Here is a 24,944-nt window from a genome sequence, read left to right on the forward strand (position 1 = left end):
AACACAGTAAATTCGTGAAAGACACCGTTTAAAAAGCCAGTAAGCGCCATACATTTACACAGCCCTTTCCATCCTGAGGTGTGAAAAGCAATGCAAACGCTACCGATGCCCAGCTCCTGAAGGGACAGATCCAGAGCACCTCAAAGCCTGATAATGGTTACTCCTCACCCCAAAAGCACCTAGGCCTTTCCTTTTCCAGTGATTGACTACAAAGAGGTTTCCTGCTCAAACATCTTCTCTCAGTGCCATTCGGCTCACTTCAACGGCTCAATTACAGTAAGTACGTAAAGTGTTGGACGCTTTAGCAGTGGCAGAATGAAAGCACAGATTACTGACGGAAAGACTCCAGGGTATATATTACAATCTTCAATGACAGTAACTCCTACCAACTGCTCTCCAGTAGAATGCTCAGAAGAAAACCCAAAAACAAGAGTGCGGTTTATCACTGCCTGACCTTACTCGTGGCTTCTGTATCTCAGACTGTGCGAATCAGCTGATTCTCACCTGTAGCAATTCTTTGGCTGATCCTCTTTTCTCTACATCCATCTCCAAACATCGGTTCAAGAAATCCCGGAATATTGGGGACAGTTTCTCGGGGTTCTGCAGCTCTGGTGTGCCATTAGTCGCTATCAAATATAAAGCCTGTAAAATGAGGAGTATTGTATAACCAAGCCAAATCTTTAAAAGACGACAAACTGACCTGCCTAGTGGAACCCCTTAATCTAGATGAGAAAGGGCCCTGCAGCCTACTTCTCTCCCTGATGAGATGCAAAACTAAGAATGCCACAATTCTACGCAGCTGTGACCTATTCTTGCCAGTAGTAAAATAACATTCAAAATCTTTTGGCAACAGATACTTGGCAAAGAAAGTATCAGCTTCTGACACAAGCAGCGTTTTTCACAACCTAGTGGATTTACTTTCCCTAAACTAGCACAGAAGACTATGTTCAAAGTCCAATGTTTTAGTTACAAACAGAAAAATTCAGGGTAGGGCTGATGGCAAATTCAAGACGGCTGCCTTCCTTTTGGAGAAACTCTCTTGCGTTGCTGAAGCTTGTTGGTTTTTTCATTTCATTTTCTTTTTAATGTAAATACTATCAATGAACAATTACTGAAAGCATCCATAAGAAGTTCTAGCCACATCTGGACTTCTTACCCTCAGGGGGTTTTCGTTGAGGTATGGGGGTTCTCCTTCCACCATCTCAATAGCCATGATGCCCAGAGACCAGATATCCACTTTAGGGCCATACGCTTTCCGTGTGACCACTTCAGGAGCCATCCAGTAAGGAGTTCCAACCATAGTGCTGCGCTTGCTCTGCTCTGGGGTGATCTGAGCACAGAAACCAAAGTCGGCTGTAGGATAACAGAAGTTTAAGAAGTTAAATTGGTGCACCCCAAGTAAGTGGGCTTCCTACAAGACTTCTCTATTACTACACATATATTTTACTGCTCCACACTTGAGGGGCTTGGGGGGGTGTCTCCTTTTTTTTTCTTCCCCCCACTCTATTCACCATAATACAAAATCCAACGTGCAAGATAGATACAAAACCTGAAGGTGTTTAAGCAGGGCAGATTTCCGTGGCATGAAGATAAGGCTTTTTGTGCTCTGGAAAAGGAACGCAGGTTACCCTGTAGAAGAATGGTATTTTGCCCAGTCTTCAAGATTCCTAGACTGGTAACAGCCAAAAAAAAGTAATCAAGCAGAACACAGAAGGCAAGAGTTCTGTGCACGGCATGTTATACAGCCTGATCTAGAAAACGCAAATCCACAAACCACGGCTTCTGCCCTGCTAAACAGATTTAATTTGTGCAGCTACTGAGTTCAACGTTTCACAGCAATTTGTCCATCAAATACAGGCACTACAGCTGACAGAGACATGGAAACAAGGCTTCGGATAAGTGAAGTGCTACCCCACTCAGCAGAAGGAACCTGGACAAACAAACCTTTCCACAAGGTAACTACCGAAGAGAACAACCACACTCAAGAAAACGAGAAAAGTCACCTATTCCTATAGCCTTCAGGTGCAGCAGCAATGCATGTTCCATCATGTTACTTTATCCAGCTGCAGCACTCCCACTTCCCAGGCATGTAAAGCATCAATAAGAACACAGTTAAGGCAGGAGACAGATATTACCTTATCATTGACACTACGTTTGAGAGAGAAAGAGAGAGAGAAAGAGAGAAAGAGAGAGAATGTAAAATTTCGAGTCAGTTTTGAAAGTGTTATGCCACGCAGTGCTGACAAGAGAGCCACAGTCAGGAAAATGCGAAGTTGTACCGAGGACAATTTAACAAAGAACTACCCCCACCCCAGCTGTCAAGATGCTGCCTGTAAAAAAAAAAAAAAAAAGAATAAAGAAAAAAAGAAAAAAAAAAAGAAAAAAGAAAAAAGTCAAACCTATAGTAACCACTGAGTTCCTCGCCAGCACTTCTTGGCCTTTATCAAGGCGTCATCTCAATGAACACACCAGAGAAGCGGCAGCAGTGTATGTGTCCTGACCTACCAATGAGGCCCCCAGCACCATGCCGCCAGCAAGGAGAGAAAAGACAGGCAAGATGTAGAACTCAGTTTCACCAACCAGGAGCGTGTGGAGGCATGTAGTGGTGACAGGCAGACTGGTATCTCTTACTTCTCCTGTCACCAGTCTCCCAGCAGCCACACTCCCCCAGAGAAGGGGGGAGAGCTTGAAAAGAAGGTGCGACTTCTTCCATCCTCCACCCTGAACAACTCCTAGAAGCTATACAGTCATACAGCTGAAGAAGGGCTAGTCTCAACGCTGATTACAATACCTGCCCTTCATACAGGGCATTTTTACAGCTAGCTCCTGTTTTCCTGTCTCTCTCTCCTCCTTCTCTTCGCCCAATCTCCTGGGGCCAACGCTTCTTTACATAGGCCGTGAACCCTGTCCTTTTGCCATTCTGCTTTGCTTTGACAGCTCTTATGATTTTGAGCCTTCTCCAGCTAACTCTTCTCAGCCACATCCTCTACCGTAACTATTCACTTATCTTCAGCCTCTGAATCCACACAGTTTGTGCACAAACACATCACTCCCTTAAAAAAAAAACCAAAAACAAATAAAGCCTCCTATGCAAGCCAGCAGTGCATCCACCAGTGCTGGTAAGCAAATCAGGTTGCTCGCAATCTTTTTTCATACTCCATCTCATAACCAATATGGGCCTGCAAACCATCTAGAGTAAGGAATACTGCTAAGATACGTTTTCATGGAATTTCAAACTCCTACACAGCTGTAAAAACACCATCCTTTAACTCTTTGGTCGCTTTATGCTTTGCACATTCCTACGTACCAAGAAGTCAGACAACGCACCTCTCTCTCAACACTCCTGACAGTGTCTTCATGTGATTTCACGTATTTTTATTGCCACACACATTTACACACACCAGAAACTGACTGTCTGTACACAAGTCCGTGCATGCATAACAACTACCTGAAAAGCAAGTAGTTTCGTTTGTCATTTCATGATTATATTAATGAAAGTGTGTTACACTTTCAGTCCAAGAAAAGGGGACCCAGTACAGGCGCAGCATAAGACTCGACTGCAATATAAATGGTTAACAACGTACAATGTTCTTGTTAGTGGCTGCCTAATGCAAAGGGCACAACATTAAAAGCGAGTCACGACAACCTGAAGAGACTAACACAGCGACTGCAGTTAGCTGCAACTTTTCTCTTGCAATCATTCGCATCTTTGCTTCACTGCGTGGTGCCAGTTACTTCACATTTACCAACGTATTCATGTGGCAAGGGTTTGCTTCCACAACCTTCCGGTCTAACGCATTCGCGGCCTTAGTCTTAGGGCCCTCAGAATTTCAATACCTGCCACCTGTGAGTTACACATTTTGTAACACAGAATTCATTTCTATTACTCGTAGTCAATAAAAAGTCACCCCTAGTTTCCCTGCCAACTCTCCTTCTACTGATTTACACTCTTGGAGTCAAAGTTTACTGGGAAAGGGAAAACAGAACCTTGAAACAATTGTCTGGTACTCACTTAGTTTAACTGATCCATCCATTCCTAACAGCACGTTGTCACTCTTAATGTCCCTGTGGATGACCTGGTTGGCATGCAGGAACTCAAGCGCTTGCAAGCACTGGATCGGAAGAAAAAGAAAACAATATTCAGCATATGGAAACACAATTTTGTGTATGTGAACACAAATTCAAAAGCAATGGTTACACCCTCAGCCAGCGCTGAGTGCAAAAATATAACAGGTATTATCTAAAGCAACCAGCAGAGGAAGCTCTTGTGCTAAAATATACTCTCCAGATCTCATGAGGTCAAAAAATCATTTAACCGTGGGGTTTCTCTGCTATCTTAACAAACCCATAAATTAAACTCCTCATCATCCAGTCATCACCCAACATGCTCTCAAAAATCCCAGATGTTAACTTTGGTACCTCCCACAAATACTACAGAGGAACCATAAAGGACTAAGTAGGAACTTTTTAGCCTGAAGTCCCACCAAGAGGGATTGGTGAGACTTCATTCTCAACATGCAACTTGTCCTACAGCGAAGGCTGTAAACCATCTTCATAATGAAGTCACTGATACTGTTTTTTGCACTGCTTTTAGATTAAAACCTTTCTGCCTAAAAACATGAAATTCACTTTGGCTATTTGAGAATAAGAGGCAAAAAATAAAATTGTAAGATTTTTCTCTTTCAATATAAGCAGAACTTTTACCATTTGCAGCTTGGCATGGATGCAATCCCCAGTGAGGTTTTTGTGTTTTCATTTGCTTTAGCAAAGTGGCACTGATTTGCAGAACGAAGCGTATCTAACATAGCAGCAGCGTTTCGATGAATAGTTCAATATTAGACTTTTTCCTCAGAAAAGTTAACTGCTGTTACAGTAAACAGTTACTTTCAGTTCTCTGCTTCCAGCTCCAGTTTCTCAGGAAACCATTACCTGTCCGTACACGTTAACGTACAAGTTTGCTTTCCATCCCCTCCCTTTTGGTGAGTCATCCAAAGCAGATGTCATGTTCATGTAGTCAAATGGGGTTTTTAAAAGCCTACATTTCTCCTGCACAGCAGATAATACAATCACCTCTCCTTCTGCCATAATAAATCAAGCCTGAGCTGGATGCTGGCACTCTGACTCAGGGCAGAAACCACTGATAAGTCGTGACATCAGCTATTTTTAACTCTTTCATTTGAAATCTTGCCGCAATCTCAAAATTAGTCCAACTACAATCTTCTGGAGAATTATTTTTCTGAGAAATGCATAAAGAAAGCTTAACTGTCAGAGAACCATAGATTTCACACACTATGAAAACTACTAAAATGAGAAAGGGATAGTCTGCATCAAGTGCATCTTTATTTTAGTAAATTTTTCTTAAAGCATTCCTGTTTCATCAGACCCACTTTCACACTCTAAGCAAACACAGCTCCCCTTCTTCCTTCTGGAAAACACTATGAAGCTTTCAAGCTTTTTTCTTTTTATTCTTTTTAAATATGGTCACATCCCTATTTTCTACATTACCTATATATATATATATATATACGAACAGTCAGTTTTCTTTTTGATGCCTTTGAATAATCTTTGTTAGTCAAAGTTAAAAAAAGACATTATTTCCAGCTGCTAAACTCCTTCATTGCTCTTCCTTGAACTTCAGTCCACATTATTAATATCTTTCTGTTAACATGGTCAATAGGACTAGGTAACCCAGCTACTAAAACCAAAATCTGTATCTGCTCCATCACCTAACATTCCCAAACCCCCAGCTCAAAACTGCCATAGCTCCTGCGTTACAACTTGCAAACCCCCAATCTTCTGAGGTAAACTCAATTTTGTTATTTTCAATAATTTTGATATTGATTTCTGCTCTCGGTGTCATTCATTCTTCCTAACTCAATGCCTCCAACAGCAATTGTTGCAATTAGTTCTAACTTAGGCGTACCATAAAACCTTGGGGAATAGAGTGCACCTCATTCCTCTGCCCATCAACTATAAGACTCACCTCTCTGCAAACAGCAGCAATCTGTGCTTCATCCATACATGTTTCTGTGACCACATCTGTGAGCGAGCCTCCAGCTAGATACTCCATCACCACAAACAATTCGTCTCCTACGAGGTAACTACAAACAGAAAATGAAAAGCATGCTCGTTTGCCATCAAGAGATAGAGAACTGAAGAACGGCTGATAAGAGCTGGTCAATGAAATGATTCATAAGCGCTCAAAGCAGCAAAGAAAGTCAGCCTCTGGAGTGTAGCCTGAAATGTAAACGCTGACAATAAACGCTGCGTGCTTCTTACTCCCTAAATGGGCAGGATAACACCCTACACATCTCATGCACAACGCAAGCATTGCTCCAGCTGTGCTCTTGGCCACCACTGATCCTCATGCAGCTCTGCATTCATGAGGGAAGGTGGCTTCCTACTGAATCATCAAGATCATTCCCTATAACAGATTCCTTTTTTCTTTTCTTCCCCCTCCCCACCCCCAGATGACAGTCTAAATACAGTCTCATTTCGCTCTGAGACCCTTAGGTCCAGGCAGTCCGGGTCCGTGTAAGTATATATCAAGTTAAAACCTCTTGACACCCCTGGGAATGACGGAATCGGCCAGCTGCCTGCATTTACCTGTCCAGGAAGTTGACTATGTTGGGGTTCTTTAACTCCTTCATTACCAAGATCTCATTAATAATCAACTCCTTCTTGGGCTGTTTCTGCAGGTTTATCTGTTTAATAGCAACCTGAATAGGACAAAATAAAACAGGAATCACTCAAACCCGAGTATCAAAACCTTTCGGTCATTCTTAATACAATGAGATGTTAGAAGATATTCTGTAACAGGATTAAGGGAGTTTTGCACCGCTTGCAGCTGGCAAATTATTTAACTGGCACCCAGAGCCATCATCCTCTTTCAGCCGAAAAGATCCACAACAATAACAATCTGAATTTAAAGAGAAACAAATAATTCCTAAAATTCTAGTCCTGGGAACCAGAGATGACCACTGGATGGCAAGCATGCAGAGTATTGCTGAAGCCATCGACTTCACCAGGTGGGTTTGGAGACACCAAGGAGTAAAAGCAAAGAGCAAGATGTGGAGAAGGCATTCTAACTACAACGAAGAATCATATGGGGCAAGCTGTTTCCATACAGATAGGCGCATCCACCACCTTGACCGAGACGGGACCAGAGAACAAGCGTGCAAAGACTAAACAAAGTTTTATTTCTGAAAATGCAGGACTTCACTGCCCAGAATTATTGAAGGATAAACTGTTTTCAAAACCTATTTCTGGAACACCTCACTCCCTCTTCACTGGAAAGACAAAACTCTATTTTTAGCTTCTGATTACTACCATCTGATTACTACCGAACAAGGCACACGCTGTTCCAAACGACTAGACATTCTTCTGGGAGGTGATAGCAGAGATGGAAGCCACAGAAAGAAATCTCGTCAAATCATTTCGGCCACCTACAGAAGAGCACTTACACCGAAAAAGTATTCTCATTGCAATGAGCACAGAAATCTTACCTCCTGCCCTGTTGCCACATCAATAGCTGTGAAAACTGTACCTGAAGCCCTGCGAAGAAAAAGAAAAACATTACAGCCAGTTCCATCTCTCTGTAACAAACGTGCACGTGAACAGACAAATCACAAACACAAAATTGTGTCCGCTTTCGATGTTGTAAGAACTTTATCAAAAAGACGGCTATTAAAAGCAAGTGGTATCGTAGAAACGCCAGTTGGTTCACACAAGAACAAACTGATCTCCAACGTGCTCTCTTCTGACAGCAGCTATGCCTCCTGCCGTCAGCATGTCTAAGCCCCCAGAACTTGTGCTGCTCCCCATGTTCAGAGCAGCTGGGCAGCCCTTTCTGTAGCAGGTATTACTTTTCCTATTCCCCCAGGGGAAGCCCCCCCACAAACGCACACAGACCTATTTAGAAAGTAAACAGTAGAAATCAGGCATATATATAAAACAAAAGCTGGAAAAGCCAGAACTTCTTTCCATATGCTTTTTTCTCAGAAGGATTCGAGGACCACTAGAAAAATAACTTAGTCAAGGCAGGATTGTTAGCGTGGCACACAGAAAGCCTTCTGACGTGCCCAGACAGTATTCAGCGGTCATATTACAAAACGGACGAACGCATCTTACTGGGAGAGGAGAGGGGACTAGATACATCCACAGGAAAGTTACAGAGCTACGCTTTCGCATTAAAAGATGCAATTAAAAATTTCCACCACTGTGTGAAGCCTTCACCATCTGTTTATCAGTGCTTAATACAGCCAGCATTTCTGCCTGCTTCAGTAAGTGGCAGCTACACAACAATATCAGGAAGAGAACGGTTCACTGCTTTTAATTCTGGCTCACTGGGAATAAAAGTTGGGGTGAACACTTACCCCTGCCCAATTTTTTCATATCTGGTGTATTTTTTCTTGGGATCTCCTATGCTCACAATAGTGCCTAAAAAAAAGAAAAACGTTTCCACACAAAATCTCAGAGGAGTCACAGCCTTAGGGAACGCTCTTTGCTATTGTAGCGCAGGATTACGCTGTTTCTGACAGCTCACGCTGAAAACACGTGTCAATCGTGCTGTTCCCCCTTTAGAAGGATTGGTTTGGCCAAGGTACCTCCAAGAGTGGGTCAGCTCAAGGAGCAAAGGCTGACGCATGAACAGCCAAAGCTTCCCCGATGCAGTTCCAGTCGCAAATGGCCCCACCTCAGACAATCATTACACTGGGTTTTACTCTGAACGAGACAGTTCATGCTATTTCCCACTACTATCTGAATTTAATGATAGTTGTCTTCTCGGCAGCAAAGCCCAGTACGAGGTTATGACAAACCCATTAGCTCAGCCTAGGCTAGAAACTAGTCAGATCTCGACCTAAGGACAGAAACATCAATATGGTGAAAAACTATCTTTGAGATGATTATGGAACAAGCAACAGCAGAACTATTTTGTGTTATTATGGTTGTATTATACTTGCAGATCACATTATTACAACTGAACTTCAACCCCCAAAAAACCCATTCTGCAATTTTTTTTTTACCCAATAGGGCTCTGAAGCATATAAATCAGCAGAACTTCTGAACGCAGCGCTCTCAGCTACTGTCTGACACAAAACCAATCAAGCACAGCATTCACACAACCCTTACACAAATATAAGGATGAGGGCAAAAGCTTAATATTCCTCCCCCCAGTCCTAAAGCCTTTGTTTATCTGAAATAAAAAACACCTACGTAGTTTTTCCATGATCTCTTCATCTGACATTTTGGTCTTCTTTTTCTGCTTATCGCCTGATTTCGTTGCACTGTCAACAGAAGTGTCACCGGCTGGTGCAGGGATGGGGTCAATTACAGACCGTGTATAGATCTGTTAAGAGAGACCATTTACCTGAGCATTTTCTTTGCAATCATTGACCTCCAGTTGAAAACAATCACAGTTCACCAAACATCCCTAAGCACCATTTTACATAACAGGCTGGAGGCAGAAAGTAGACCTGAGAAACATTAAAATCCAGTAAGTCAAGATGCCAGCAACCTGACTGAGCTCTGAAACAACGACCCAGGCACCTCCCGAACACTGCGATGCCAGGAGGTTAACTCAGGCCTTCACAGATAGACTTTTAGTGGGTTTTCTACCTGCTTATTCTTTATAACTCCTGCTAGTTAACCGGAGGGGCCCTTTCATCTATTGACTTCATTTCTGCAATTTCCAAGTTTCATAGAACAGCAATCGCTATTTAACAGCGAGATCAACAAAAAACCAAAACAAACAAACAAAAAAAAAAGGACACAGATTCATGCTTCACCAGGAAAGGAAGCGTGAGACTTTGGGAATTTCCCAGTCGCCCCCAATTTGGGGGATTTTCTTGGAGCTTTATTTAGGTTGCTCCTAAGCTGTTCAGAGACAGCTACCCTAGCCAGAGTAGGCAATTATAACGCAGTATCATTTGACAAACATACACAATTCACATTTGCACTCCTGAAGTGGGTAGAGTGGCAAAACGTACACCTACCACGGTCAAAAGGATGAGCTGGAATAAGTGGGCACCCTGGGGCATTATTAAGAAGGTGTGTAGTTCAGGACAACTAAACTTAACAAACAACTTCTTAAGCATTTAACTCTTCATGCAATGCTGATGACTTTGTGAGTGAAATAAGGTTTCAAATCTTAAATTGGAATTGGTTTGGGTTTAGGCAGTATATTTGGTGAGGTTATCACACTGCAATCTAATAAAATAAAGAAAATCAAATGCACTATGCTTGTACCACTGTACAGTGCAAAGTTACAGAAATCGGCTGTATTTTTTAGGACTAAAAAGCCTCCTTGCATCCTGGGTTGAAGGGCAGGCGTAACTGGGTATCTTCAACACAAGTCAACAAACAAATCAGCATTAACTTCAGGATTTCTCATCCAACGGATAACCAGAAATTAGGCATTTTCATAGCAAACTCAAACAAAAACAGAATTTGTCCCTAAAACTTACAACAGCTCATTCCACAATCAAAACACTTTGCTAGAAAACAGAAGTCGAAAAAGTCCTACAATATCGAGAAATGTGGGTCCGCACTGTAAATTTTACAGCTGCTCACCGATTTTGTGTGATCTGGCCGTGGAGCAATAACGGGAGGAGGAGCTTCTTCATCATCATCATCATCATCTGCCACAGCTGTTGATGGCTCTGAACCTTTGGCGTTGGTCTACATTTTTACCAAATAAAAAAAAAAAAAAAAACAACAAACCAAATTGTCTCCCCTACAGTGCTAAAAACTTGCTTCCGCCAACAAAGATAAAAGAATTCTTACTGATGTCAAAAGAAAAGGACAGGTTGAGTGGTTTAAGTGCCTTATCATGTTTTATTACAAGACTAAAATACTATTGCTCCAGTGAAACATGCTCTGCCCCAATATATGTTTTTATATATGCCGCAATTTATGTTTTTATCCCACAGAAAAATGTTCATTTTGTTTTATACTGCAAGACTCAGTATATAACAAATACAGAAGACCCAAACTTGTACGTGCCTAAGAAGATACAAAGAGTAGTAAACATACTTACCGTTGGCGTTCCTGAAGGGAAACCATCTTTTTCTAAATAGGACAAATAGCAGAATACATAAAATCAGCAGCAAAATAATAAAAAGTGAACTTTACAGAGTAAAGACTACAGACCGCTTTGGAGATCTTTTTCATCTCTCAAAAAGCAAAATTTCATGGTCACAAACGAGGAAAATCCAGTATCGCACTGTAAGTCCATGCAGAAGGAAGCTAGATGTTTCCAAAATCCCCCCCGAGGGGCAGCAAGCCCGCTCAGTTCCCAACTTGCTCTTCACCTCACTCGAGTACCCACACTTGAGCACGGCTCGTCACACTCGTGTGTTCTGTCTTACTGAGATGTGAAATCAGGATCAAATCGGTATTTCTGCTCCCTTAGCGGTATCTTGAATCAAGGATGAGAACATCACAAAGCCTTATTACTAAGCTATTTTCAGAAATAATTTGGAAGAAAACTAGACAAAACTGCATCTGTTTTGACAGTCATTCCCTCAGCCCCCCCACATATCTCCCGACCTAAGAGCCACAACTTATCTTGCATCTTTGATGTCACCACATGGTGACATCAAGTTTGCAGATAGCTGTTTTGGCCACAGACAGGAGGAGCAAGGTCTCCAGCACAAAACCAATTAATCACAGTCTCAGAGACCTGGCTTCACAAACACAGCCCATTAAAGTTAATTTTGGCCGCTATTTTGAATTATCCAGCTCCATCTCTTTCCTTCTCCACTTAAAACAGGAAATAAACTGGACAACGCCAGTTTCCAGTAAGTTTTAAATCCATCTTCAAATATTTGTTCCTCATTGAAAAGCAGCTTGCTCTTTCACCATTTGAATCTGATTTATTATTCTGAAAGAGAGGAAGATCGTGTTCCAAATACTCAATTCCCCTTCAAAATGCCTTGGATCTCACCTGGAGCAGAAAAACTCAGATACTTCTGTTTTGCCGTGTCTTTGGAGTCGTAGAATTTCAGCACATCTAGTACCGCCTGGGGGTTTTTCTTCTGTTCTAGCTTCGTGATATTTGAGGTCTGCAGCAATCGAGCCCATTGCTCTGGCATTCCCTGAAAAAATAGGCAGGCTTCTAGTATTTTAAAGGTTTTTAAAAAGCAGAACAAATTTCTTTCCTCTATAAAAAGCATAACACGTGCAGTCTTAAACACATGAACAAGTAGGATGGGGTTTTAATGGGGAGCCATATGTCCATAGGTGATACAACCCAAATAAAGCCACAGCTGAAATCCCTCCTGACAGCTCAGTATCTTGAGCACTCAGGGGCTCCAGCCTCCTGTGCCTACATGACACCACCTCTTCCAGCTGTATTAAGCCAGATGTGAGGAATCATAGAATCACAGAACAGTTTGGGTTGGAAACGACTTTAAAGACCATCCAGCTCCAACCCCCTGCCCTGGGCAGGGACACCTCCCACCAGACCAGGTTGCTCCAAGCCCCATCCAACCTGGTCTTGAACGCCCCCAGGGATGGGGCAGCCACAGCTTCTCTGGACCACAACCTGGGCCAGCGTCCCACCACCATCACAGCAAAGAATTGCTTCCTCAGATCTCATCTAAATCTCCCATCTTTCAGTGAAAAACCATTCCCCCTCGTCCCATGGTTCATCCCCTCCCTGATCCAGAGTCCCTCCCCAGCTCTCCCGGAGCCCCTTGAGGGACTGGAAGGGGCTGGAAGGTCTCCCCAGAGCCTTCTCTTCTGCAGGCTGAACCCCCCCAGCTCTCTCAGCCTGTCCTCCCAGCAGAGGGGCTCCAGCCCTCCCAGCATCTCCGGGCCTCCTCTGGCCCCGCTCCAACAGCTCCGTGTCCTTCTGCTGTCGGTGCCCCAGAGCTGGAGGCAGCACTGCAGGGGGGTCTCCCCCGAGCAGAGCAGAGGGGCAGAATCCCCCCACTTGCCCTGCTGCCCACGCTGCTGCGGATGCAGCCCAGGCTGTGGAGGGCTTTCTGGGCTGCCAGCGCACGTTGCTGGCTCGTGTGGATCTTCTCACCCATCAACACCCCCAAGTGCTCAACAGAACCAGTGTTACGCGTTAATGAAAGTAAACTGAAGAGGGTTTCCCAGGGAAGGCTCTCCCAGGTGACACCAAGCATTAGATCTGACATTTACACTGAGAAGCACTAACAGGTCACCATCTCATTACTCTGCGTGCTGTACAAATACACAGTGAAATCATTTCTTTGATAAAAATCAGCAGACTAGCTCACACTTTATTCTAAAACACCACAACATCTTCACTACAGCACTGACCCACGGCTGTTTTCTGAGCAATGTCAAGGCAGGGATACTTACAGTGAACTCTCCAGTAACAGCATCGAAGCCAACATGGATGGTATGCTCAAAATCTGATGGTGGGGAGATTTCTGGCCTTTCCTTTTCCTTCTTCTTGCTTCCTGAAAAAGATATTCAGAGATCTGCTGAGCAAAGTTTTAAAGTCCTATTGTCTCCATTTAATATAATCAATCCAAACATTAGAACAGTTGGGATGAATGTAACCATCATTCTGTTTACTGGTGGAAGGTCTTTGCATATGCAGCACAGTGATTTGGTATTTTCAGGTTGGTATAGACTTCACATAAGAAGCAACGACTCGTTCCATTCAAATCATTCAAACTGTGGTAGCAAGCAAATAAGAGATTAAAAGCACCGGAGTGCACAGAGCTCTGCTGAGAGTATGAAGTCTAAATATATGAAATGTTTACAATGCAAAAAAGGACACTTTAATATGGATTAAGAACAACCCCGACGACAACTTCAGCTCAACCTCAAGTTCACCCTGAAGACAGTTAAAACTCAGTTGCCTCACTGCTTCAATTCAAGGTAATTAACGCAAACTAGGACTTCCTGTGATGAAGATAAGAGTTTACAGCCTCAGAGCTATTACCTAATTTAAATTAAAGGGGGGGGGGGGGGGGGGGAAGAAAGCAAGCATAATAAATACCAGAAGCAGGAACATATCATGAGAAGGACCATGTGTGCAATCTAACCTAGATCCAATTAAATTTATATAATGTTTTACACTGGGGCTTGGGTTTTTGTTTTCTTGTTTTTATTTTTATTTTTTTTCCTGACAAAGAGAAAATAAATAAAAAATGAAAGACAATTTGTAATTAACACTAAATATAAAATACACTATTCTGTTCCCTTTCCTCAGAAGGGACTCGGAGTTCAGTTGGGAGGTTTCAGAAACCTGTTTTCTTGTTTTTGCAAAAAAGCCCCAACCCTGCTGTCTGCTCCCTGCCAGAGCAGAGGGTTGCACTTGCTGTTTGCTCTCCAGGTAGAAAGGTGATGCTCAAGGCCTCACCTCCCGGCCCTCTGCTGAAAGGCAGAGCTGTAGAGCGTGTCTAACCTGACACCAAGAATACTGCACGTGTAATCCTGGGAACTCCTGGGGGCTCGCAGAGCGTAGAGCTGAATCAGCTGCATTTATTATAGCGAGGACGAAGCCAGCAAGAATGCTACAGCACTCATAACCACAAAGGAAAGCAGCACAGCATTTTGCCATCTAACTTCATTACCACTTTATGTTTGTATGTCCCCCCCCAAAAAAAACCCAAACAGATTTTTTGCTTTGTTTTTAAATTCACCTTAAAAATGTAGTGTCGCATAGTTTCAGTACAGAAAAAGAGCAGCTAACTGAACACGGGGCAAGCATAGATTGTGCTGCTCAGGGTCAGAGAATCCGTCTGAAATCCCCTCACGCTGGCGGGAGAGGAAGGACGGGGAGCCGAGGACAATACTTACAAACGAAAAGCCATGTGGGCTGCCTCCAGCTGAACAATACAGTGGAAAGACACGGCTATTATAAACAGGATATCTTTCATATGGCTGCACAGGTCAGAGCCAAAAACCAACCGGACTGTCTAATGTTCTCATTAACATTGTTCAGTCACAGGGCAGGAGAAACTTGCTTATGTGAAAATCTTTAAGGAAAGTACTGTTTCTTCCCAATCTCTTGCAGTTGTTTATGTGAAAGCAAGGGAGGGGGGGAAAAAAAAAAAATTATATTCCTCAGGAAGGTTTGTGTTCTGGAGCGCGTGACATGTAGGGAACCGGAGCTGGTGCTCAAACCCTCCAGCGTGTGCCGCTGCGCAAATAAACCCGCTCCTGCCAAAAATACACACATCTTATTAGTAGGGTGGGCAAGGAGAGTAAAAACCCCTCCTCTGCCCACAGGAGGAGCAGCTCAGAGCAGCACTTCAAAGAAAGGCAAGCAGCGAGCTTCAGTCAAGAGGCGATTCCCGTGAGTCTCGTCTTGGCAGGATGTTCTCCAGGCTCTATGAACAAGGCCACCACGAGGCCACGCTGCTTTATAACTGCCTATCAGGTTTGCACCACAGATCAGTATTTAAACAGGAATCCCTTTATTAAAGGGCAACGCTGGTTTCCACCAGCACGTGAATCCAAGATGTGGTCCCTTGGCCCCGCAGAGACAGCAGCATCCAGGCGTCCAGGAGGGGGAAGACACAGGTCCTTCAGAAGGACTTGGCGAATTACAGAATTGCTCTGTCTGATTAAGAAAGTGCCTCAAACACAATTAGACTCTTCTCTTCCCCAACTGAAGCCACAGGCACTCAGCAGAGGCGTCACACAAGGTTCTTCAGACACGCTCCTGCATCGCAAACCCCTCCTCAAGCACCCTGCGCTTCCCCCCAGCCAACCTCCTGCACAAAGCGAGAAACACAGATGTTTCCAGCAGCCCGGTGCCAGTAGGTCGGTGACTCCCGATGATACGCTCCGAGTTACCAAGCCAAAAACACACTGAAGTGTGCCCCAAGCCAGCCGTCCTGAGCACATCACACGCAGCATCCCGGGTCCCACAGCGATGCCCCACAGCACCTCCTTTAATAAACTCTGCTCAAAGACTAACATTTCTTGGTTTAGGGGACTATTTTAAAGCTTTCCAAAAAAACACGCAAGTTCTTTTGACTTCAGAAGTCTAGCCAAGGAAATTCATGGCAATTAAGTACTCTAGTAAAAAGATGACTATCACTTCACTTATCCTAGTTCACCATTCACCTATCACCATTTATTGCTGGTTCAATGGAACCAGGGGGGAAAAAAACCCCTCTATGACTAGCTCATTAAATAATCCCTTCAAACTCTTATGATTATTTCAGCGCAGAACTAGCTCAGACTTGGGGCACAAACTCTGCGTTTGCTAAACCTCACCATCTGCAGCGCGTCCCCCAAAGCACATCACTGCCCCAACGCCATCTCCTAAGCCAGAGGAGCCCCCCCGGAGGGGACCCGGCAGGGACAGTGCTGTGGCAACAGATAGGAGGAAGCTGGCCAGGAGGGACCATCCAGACATCATACGGACACAGATCTGCTGAACAAAGCCAAACAACATTATCCAGTAACAGCTCTATTCACGGTAGCCTTGTACATCTCCTTCATTTTCTGAAAAGGAGAATTTACCATTTTTGTAGTAATTTGTTAACTTTGGCACTGGTTGGAGAAATTTTTCCCATGATAAACTTCTACTCCAGGTTGACAGATTATTTTGCATGCAATCCCAATAGATTTTTAAAATCCAAGCAGGAAGTTAACATTTCTGTAAAGCTTCCCAGCAGCAGAATTTAAAAGAAATATATATATTTAAATGGACATTTGTGGTGAGGATGCGCCTCAGCCGTGCTAGTGAATAAAATGACTAACATCTGACTATTGTCATTTATATTGACATTTATATTCTGCTTACATTTGACAGCCAGTTTTTACAGTCTTGGGGGCGAAAAACATTTCTTTGGATGTTTACGTTACCCTTGCTGCAGGTCAACCAATCAACAAGTTTTTTCCAAATTAAAAAAAAAAGACAACTTTCAGATAGTTTCTTTAAGCTAGATAGCTCGCTTATCATTTTTCCTAACGGCGTTATCTTGCTGTGCAGTAAAACCTTCTGCTTTTCTTCAGAAGGACATTACTTTAAATACTTTTTAGCATCTAGAAAACATAAACTGGCACCGTTCTCTCTAAAATGTACTTTTCTCAGCAGAAATTATTTCTTCCATTTTTAGTTTTGCATCACCAAATATCAGGAGGTATTCAGACACATGCTAAACATGTATGCAGATTAATTCCAATCAATTTCGTAAATGTCAGTATTTAGAGTGGTCTGAATAAGCTTAAGTAATGGGATGCCAAAGCAATTTCAGAGGAGCCAATAGAACTTTAGACGAGTCTTCAACCACCTCCCCAGCCATTTCAGCAACAAAGCCACCATCAAGACAGAAAGAGGAAACATCCAAGGAGAAGTAAAGGCGCGATAAAATGTCACAAAGCTCTTCAGCTGCGCTGCACCCACTTGCATTCATAATTCGTTTCACAACGCAAGCAACTCTTACACAGTGTTACTAATTCAGAGCAAAGAAGATCTTCCTTCACGTGGGGTTTATGTTCTACTTCATTATATCTCAGTAAAAAAAAAGAGCCACAGATGCTCTGATGAACAATGAATGCAATGGCGTAATGACCAAATGCTATCCCAGCTCCTAAATCGCTCTCCTAGTCTGAAGATGGACACATTTGATCCTTCCACCAGATCTTCTTGCAGCACTCACCACGACAATTGCCGGGCATTTCCTCCCATGTCCAACAATATGATGGCAAAACAACGGTTTCTGCAGTATCGAAGGGCTAAGCTAGAACCTGCTCCAAACATGTGGCGCTACCAAATGCACCCAGATTCACCACCTTCACCAACCTCAGAGGCCTGAGTCTCTCTCTTGGGGTGCTGCCACCAACCTGTAGTAGCTTCTCCTGTTCTCCTTACCTCTTTAAGGCTCTTACCCATGCCAGGAAAAAAGACCCCCACTTCTAGTGCTGTAATCCAGCCACGGACAGTTATTTCACAATAAGTGACCTTGTGAAATAACTATTCTGCTTCCAAAAGCTACACTGGCCAAATCTTTCCATCCTCCAAAAAGGAAAACACACCCACCATTCAGAGCAGAAACTCTGCCAGATCACGGAAAGCCAGATATTCCGAATGCAGGGAAGCCTCTAGCGTTTGTCCCCAGGGTGAGGCATGGCTGCAGAGGGACTGCTCAAAGAGCTGAGCAAGGGTGAAAACCAGCCCCAGGGAAAACACTTCGCCAAGCGAATAAATAACCAGAGGAGCAAAGTCTTTTGAAACAGTCAAACCTGTGTCGGCACGACCGAACCAGTCCTGCCCAGCACATCAGCCACGAGGCGCAGGAAGCCAAGAGCGGAAAGAAAAGACATTAAGAGCAGCAGGGTCTTCCCCTTATGCATCTTCATAGTAATCATAAAAATGCTAGCTGGTAGAGATTAATAAAACGCATAGAAGTTTCAGGTCAGGCTTATAAATCCCTGCACAGTTCTACCATACCAGATGTTAGAATATATTTCTATCCATGCACTATTTTGTTTTACATGGATACAGACATCCTGGAGAACCAGGATCAGGGCTCCAGTGCTGTACATACATTCATCATACAGAACAGAGGGCAGAAACAAAGCACAAGTACAGCCTAATTTCATTACAGCATCTTTTTCTCAGAAATAATCCTTGTTTACAGCAATCCGGGTTTTTCCCCCACTAGTAATTAATCCTAACGGTGCAGTTACACAGAGAGAAGGACTTACTTTTTCTCAGTTCTCCTTCATGCACACTGCACCCTCCCCACTATTTCTTCACTACTTTTGTTTTCTCCTCAAGGTACCACGTAAATGGTCATCAACATGAAGTTAACTTCCAGAACAGCTGGATGCTCAGTTTAAACTAGAAATACACATTTAGCGTAGCACAATGGTAAGTAATATCATACCCAGGAATCACAAATATTTATTAGGGTTGTTTGGAAATGCATTACTTTAAACTGGGCAGCAGAGATGAGAAGCAATAGATGGTGGTTTTCTGCAGTGAGCTATTTAATTTTTCTTACTTGGCATTTCATCTTCAAACATCCCGGTGCAAACAGAAAGATCTTGGCTCACTGAACACACACATCCAACTCTCAACACTTCCCCACATCCCCTACACTTGGACAGGCTGGACTCAAATGTCTAAAGCACTACCAACACTTACAAGAAGAGGTAAAGGAATACAAGGAGTAACCTTGGAAAATAGAGGCATCTTACCTTTTTCAGTGCTAGAGAATATGGAGATGATTTTATTCCTAGGTTTTCTCTCTTCTGGTACAGAGGGCAGGGGTTTCAAGCTGTGGTTGGCAGACAACTGGTCTTTGCCCCCTGAACTGAAGATAGTACTGCTCATCCGGACGGGAGGAGCTGGTGGCTTGTCTTCCAGTTCTCCGTTGTCAGACATGGTTCTCAATAGCTAGTGAAAGCACTGAAACAGAAATAGTTGCTTTAACATCCAAAGAGAACATAGAATATGTAAACGTAGCATTTCTTTTGTTGACCAACAGGGGAATGAGGGGTGAATTCAACTCTGAGGAACTCGGCAAGCACCGCACTGGCAGGCACTGATGTCTCTGCCAAAGGAAGTGGATTCCTTCCTCACTCCCACTTCTGGGACACCCATTCATTTGTGCCAGCAGCAGCCTTTGTGGGATGGAGTGGCAAACTTTTCCAGCAATAAAACTAACCCAGTCAAAAAGAACAGTCAGTTGTAATGTGGACCAATTCCCAGATCTGATTCGCTACCTGTTCACACAAAGGCTGCGTACGTGAAAAGGATCGTACACATAAGGGCCTAAGTAAAACATCTTGTAGGGGTAGCTCTAGCCCAAAGAGCTTCATGCTCTAGAATTGAACACCTTTAAAAGCCCTAGGTGCTTTCCTTCTTGTCATTTATCAGACAAGATCTTGGAGAGAAAGAAATAGCTTATGTTTAGAAGTCATAGTTCAGCACACCTTCCACATTAAGTAGTATTAGGAATGTCTCTATCCAAATTATGCAGCCTACATTAAAGAGCACAGGACTAAGACCCACCGGATGCATTCCGCTTCTGAATGAGGACTTGCTTTGCTTCACCACTTTTTGCCACACTTTCTCCATTTGTAAAAAGAATATATGCTATCATCACAATCCTCTTCCAGTCCTTAACAAAAACATGAGCGAGATCACGAACAAATAGCTGCTAAAGCTAAAATCACAGCACAATAAAGCATCTACATGACACATTCCACATTCAAGAAAATCTCCACTGGCCTTTCCTCCCTCCTCATAATATCCTGTAGATTTTTCTCTGACCACCAAGAAACAGGCAACCTCTCTGCTACAGAGTAAATAGCACAAAGAAAGATTTACGGGAATGACCTTGTGATGACAGCTGAATAACAAATATGCCGTTCATTCCTCCATACGCTCAAATGATGAGCTACCTCTTTGGAACAGGAGACAACACATCTCCTCTGTGTTGACCTCCTCCTCCTCTCATGGCAGTTTGGGAAATGTATGGCCTACTGGTGCCTACCAGCTGCCCAACGTAGTCCCAAAGCACAACTCATTCCCAGCCATACCACTGGAGCAATCATTATCAGTGCCATTCAAGAGAGTTGGGATAAGACAGTGCAATCCAATCTCAATTATCCCACCTCATTTCCAAAGTATAAACATTGTGCTACACAATGCGGGCACAGCACATGCATCTTGCAGAACATGGTCTTAGCAGAAGAACTAAAAACCGCTGGACTGCCATTCCCATCGTTGCACTGGGTGAATACTGCCAGATCCCAATGGAGAAAAGCAAAGCTGAACTCATGCAGCACAAAAGCACACTGGTTTATGTAGCGAAGCTTAGGAGAGATTAAAATGAGTTATCACAGAATGGTAGGGGTTGGAAGGGACCTCTGGAGATCATCTAGTCCAACCCCCCACCAGAGGAGGTTCACCCAGAGCAGGTTGCGCAGGAACGCGTCCAGGCGGGTTTGGAATGTCTCCAGAGACGGAGACTCCACCACCTCTCTGGGCACCCCTGGGTGCCAGGGCTCTGCCACCCTCAAAGGAAAGAAGTTCCTCCTCATGTTTAGGTGGAACTTCCCATGGTCAAGTTTGTGCCCGTTACGTCTTGTCCTGTCACTGGGCACCACTGAAAAGAGCCTGGCCCCATCCTCCTGACACCCACTCTTTTATAAGTATTTATAAGCATTGATAAGATTCCCCCTCAGTCGTCTTTTTTCCAGACTGAAAAGACCCAAATCCCTGAGTCTTTCTTCATAAGAGAGATGTTCTAGTCCCCTAATCATCTTCGTAGCTCTTTGCTGTACCATAAAGGCCCACAAAAGCGTATCATTTCTGTACAAATACCTTCAGAGGCACAAGCAGCACCAAGCAAAGTTCTGGCAGTGCAAGTAAAACCTGGACATGTGCTGGTTGCCCCATCTCCTTAGAGACTGGTGGGGGAACAACGGTGAAGCTGTGCAACACCCACCTAGACAAACCTGCCTTCGAGCCCTGTGCCTGATGATGGAGCGGTAAATAGACCTGCAACCCTTGAACGTGTCTGCAGGGATGCAGTTGTGAATCGGACTGCAATTCCCATCCTCCAACAGTCTTCCAAATTCGCTTACTGATTGCTCTTTCAGATGTTGCAAGTTATCTGCAGGATCTTCTATATTTTCCAGTACCTACACTGCAATATGGGGAAAAAATTAAGACCCCTGCAATCTAACAGCAGGTCTGAGCAGCCTACCCACAGAGATTTTAATTCCAATTGCTTTCCTAACAATACATATTGTTTGCACAAAGTGTGCCACCAGTTTGAGGCGTACAAGTTTCTGGTCTGAACCACCAAATCAGATACAGTGTATTCAAGGGTCCTGTTGAAGTTGGGCTTGGAGCGATGGCAGTACACGGGACCATAATCCATTTCCCTTACGCTAATCAAATCTCAGAAAAGAGTAGGATAGGTCCCAATGGGAAGAGACATTTAAAAGAAAGCACTCCTCCCTTTGAAGAAATCCTATCCAACAGTGGAATAAATCATAATAGGTAAAGAAGCGTATCAATAACTTTAACACCAAAATGATACACTATGTGAAGAAAGCACATTTTTGTATTTTTCTAAAATAAACCCTATTATTGCCTCCATCTGTGCAGTTCTTTGAGCTGCCTGATATTGGCAAGGGCAGGATGTAAGGATAAACAACAACTAACCTGCAGCTGAGACTGGACAAGAACAGACTTGGCTCTCCAAGCCCACATTCATTCCCTGCACGCTCCCTTGGAGAGCCCAGTCACTGAATTCACAATGCTGTAACGCGGTATTCAGGTTGCAAATTTATCAAACAAAAAAAAACACAAAAACACACACCACACCAACATTTACTGTACTTTTGTTTCCATATTTTTAAATAAATTCCTCTCTATGGTAAAAATTACCAATTTTCAGTGACACGGGCAGCACAAGTCAGTTGATCGCACACTCAGCATTACAGCTTCTTGATCCGAAACGAATTATTCCTTAGTGCCTCGCGTGCTCAAGAGAAGAAACTGTTAAGCAGCAAGTTGGAAGCGAGTATACGGAAATCCAAAACTCATCTATTCCACAAGAAAATAAGGTGCTTCAAGAAGCTGGCATAACAGCATCTGTGCAGAACCCTCAGAGCTGCAGTTCTGGTCAGTGCTTCTTGTTCACAGTGTTGAGAAACATCCTTCACCTTGGTCAAAGCAGAGCCCAGGAGCTGGACAGGAGGAAGAGGAGCTGCGGGGCTGGCAGAGCAGACTGGAAAGAGCTCAGGCATCGGCTTCCCACCCGAGGGACTGGCTCCCTCATTTGCAGTTAAACAAAATCCTTCAAGCTCATTAAATCTGCGGTTAAGTAAAACCTCAGCTTTTAGGAAAAACTTAAAGAGATGTGATTTATTTAATAACACACAGTAGTATAATTTCTGGCGGCTGTTTCGAAGACCGTTGTTAAAATAAACTGCTAGGTCCCAAACTATTTTGCACAAAGGACCATTTCAACGCACAGCAGCTTTGAATTAATAGTTTAAAGAAACTACTACAGCTCCACTCACAACAGATGGCTTCAGGAAACAGAAGGCTGATCCATCAGTCATCATCGGAAGTTAAAAGTCAATCATTTTGTTCAGGTTCAAATCCAAACAGCGAGTCTCTGACAGCTGAATGCAGAAGAGCAGTTCCCCTTCCCCTCTCCTTTCTCCGTACCCTGTCTTCATTATGCAGGGAAAGTTTCCACAGCGTCAGGAAGTCCTTTTGAAATTGCTGCGGAGGTTTGGCATTATGGGCGATGACTGGAGGAGGGATTAAAAAAAAAAAAAAAAAAGAAAGAAAGAAAGAAAGAAAAAAAAGTGCAAATACACCCTGAAGCTCCTTTTCTGTTCTCTGACTCCCCCAAAAGAGGAAGAGGAGGCTGTTCATCTCACTGCAGCTCGGCATAATCACTCTTGCACCATCACCCACGTGGCTGCCTTGCTGAATCACAGCTTGCGCAGAGAACTGCAAGGACCATTTCTCCAGAGCCTGCCAGGAGTCTGTATACTGGGAAAGGGGATGTCAGGTTCATCTTGCTCGGACAGAATCAGACAACACAACTAATGGTGGGGCGGCTTTTTAGCTTGGTTGAAAGACAGTTACTAAAATGGTTAACCTAAGTTTGAGCGACCTCATAAAAATATGCTAAATCTGGAAGAAAGATGACAGAAGGGACAAAGGTAATACATGGAAGAGGCTGTAACCACGGCAAAGGGATTCACTTTCATCTTTGCCAGTGAAGATAATACCAGTAACCAGTATACAAGCACATCAGCAGCTCCCTCGCAATCACTAGTCACACTATATTTAATTACAAGAACTAGAAAGCAATGGAATGAGTCACAGAGACAAGCTATGAAGCTGCAAACAATACTTAACTACAGACTTCAGAGAGATTCACTCCCACCACAGGACAGTGCTGTAATCCACTACACTGACACCAAAAAAAAAAAGACACAAAAAGAGCTAAAAGCTTTTTTCCCCCCAACAGTTCTGCTGCTTACTCCACAAAACACACTCACAGGTACCAGCGCTGGTGACTACAGTATATGACACTACTCCCAACAGCTGTCCCATCCTTTTGACAAAGGTTTTTTTTGCCCTGCAGCAAAAATGGCAATACTCTTTTCATCCTCAGCAGCCTTGGACACCATCGTAACGTGAACTGCAGCGGCTGAAGAACAAATGCGCTCTCTCCTCTGCTGCAGAGGCAGCAGCAAGCGGCCAGCCAGCGACTGCGCTGTCCTAAATCACTCACCACCAGCAGCAGGAGACCCGAACCAGGTTCCCCAAAAGTGCAACTCAACTCTTGCCACCTTTGCCCGGCAAGGCCAAGGCCAGACAAGCACAGGGAAGCTCCCTGTGTAGCTTAACCCACCCTCTTCCTCCTCCCAGCCCCTGAAGAGACCTGCAGTGACCGATTTGCATGTGCGTTCAGAGTTTCATTTTTACAACGATGTTCCAGGAGCCAGTTCTGCTGATCGCTAGCTGTCTTCCTTTTGGGGAAGAAAAGGGCCCAATAACCCATGGCATACCCAGGTCACAGAAGAGAGAGAGCAGTTCCTGCCGCTGCCACTGTTGGGAAAACACCCAGAACCATAACCCTGACAGTGAGTAAAAGCTGGAAAGCAAAGTGAGAATTGGGCAGCGGTTTCAGGAAGCTGATTAACACACACTGCTGCAGCACATTAGTCTGAATGCTCTGGCTTTGACTTGTTTTTTTCTTGGTGGGTTTTTTTTCCCCTCAGTTCCCCCTTGTGTGAGCATAAAGCGGCGCTGCTTCCCGAAGAACTTCCTAAGTACAGCTCTTGTGTGGGTCCTGGCTCCCTCGGCCTCCCTCGTGATGGGTACGAAGGCGGACAGGCACTCCCGTCCCAGCGCTGGTGCAGCAGCAGGCTCCACCTCGGAGGCCCCTCTCCACCACCCGGCTGCTATTTACCTCGTCTGACTTCTGAAAAAGGACAAACATTTT

At 43.9% G+C, this 24,944-nt stretch overlaps 1 protein-coding gene across 5 annotated transcripts in view; it reads right to left on the reverse strand.

The window, feature by feature from the left end:
* Window positions 1-24,944, reverse strand: part of PAK2 (p21 (RAC1) activated kinase 2) — a 49,471-nt gene that overhangs the window by 4,992 nt on the left and 19,535 nt on the right. For 3 of the 5 annotated variants that reach the window (XM_054207563.1, XM_054207562.1, XM_054207566.1), the window contains 13 exons: window positions 19,150-19,360; window positions 13,336-13,436; window positions 11,948-12,098; window positions 11,039-11,070; window positions 10,573-10,680; window positions 9,217-9,349; window positions 8,376-8,439; window positions 7,506-7,554; window positions 6,607-6,719; window positions 5,984-6,101; window positions 4,013-4,112; window positions 1,157-1,353; window positions 505-642 (listed from right to left, as the gene is read on the reverse strand). In XM_054207563.1, the coding sequence (XP_054063538.1) occupies window positions 505-642; window positions 1,157-1,353; window positions 4,013-4,112; window positions 5,984-6,101; window positions 6,607-6,719; window positions 7,506-7,554; window positions 8,376-8,439; window positions 9,217-9,349; window positions 10,573-10,680; window positions 11,039-11,070; window positions 11,948-12,098; window positions 13,336-13,436; window positions 19,150-19,336 (1,491 nt within the window). In that variant the 5' untranslated portion in view covers window positions 19,337-19,360. Of the gene's footprint in view, window positions 1-504; window positions 643-1,156; window positions 1,354-4,012; window positions 4,113-5,983; window positions 6,102-6,606; window positions 6,720-7,505; window positions 7,555-8,375; window positions 8,440-9,216; window positions 9,350-10,572; window positions 10,681-11,038; window positions 11,071-11,947; window positions 12,099-13,335; window positions 13,437-19,149; window positions 19,361-19,966; window positions 20,081-22,995; window positions 23,204-24,944 lie in introns of those variants that run through there. The other 2 variants (XM_054207564.1, XM_054207567.1) reach the window with 2 other exon arrangements.

Source organism: Rissa tridactyla, chromosome 6, assembly GCF_028500815.1.
Source record: "Rissa tridactyla isolate bRisTri1 chromosome 6, bRisTri1.patW.cur.20221130, whole genome shotgun sequence".
Lineage (NCBI taxonomy): Eukaryota > Metazoa > Chordata > Aves > Charadriiformes > Laridae > Rissa > Rissa tridactyla.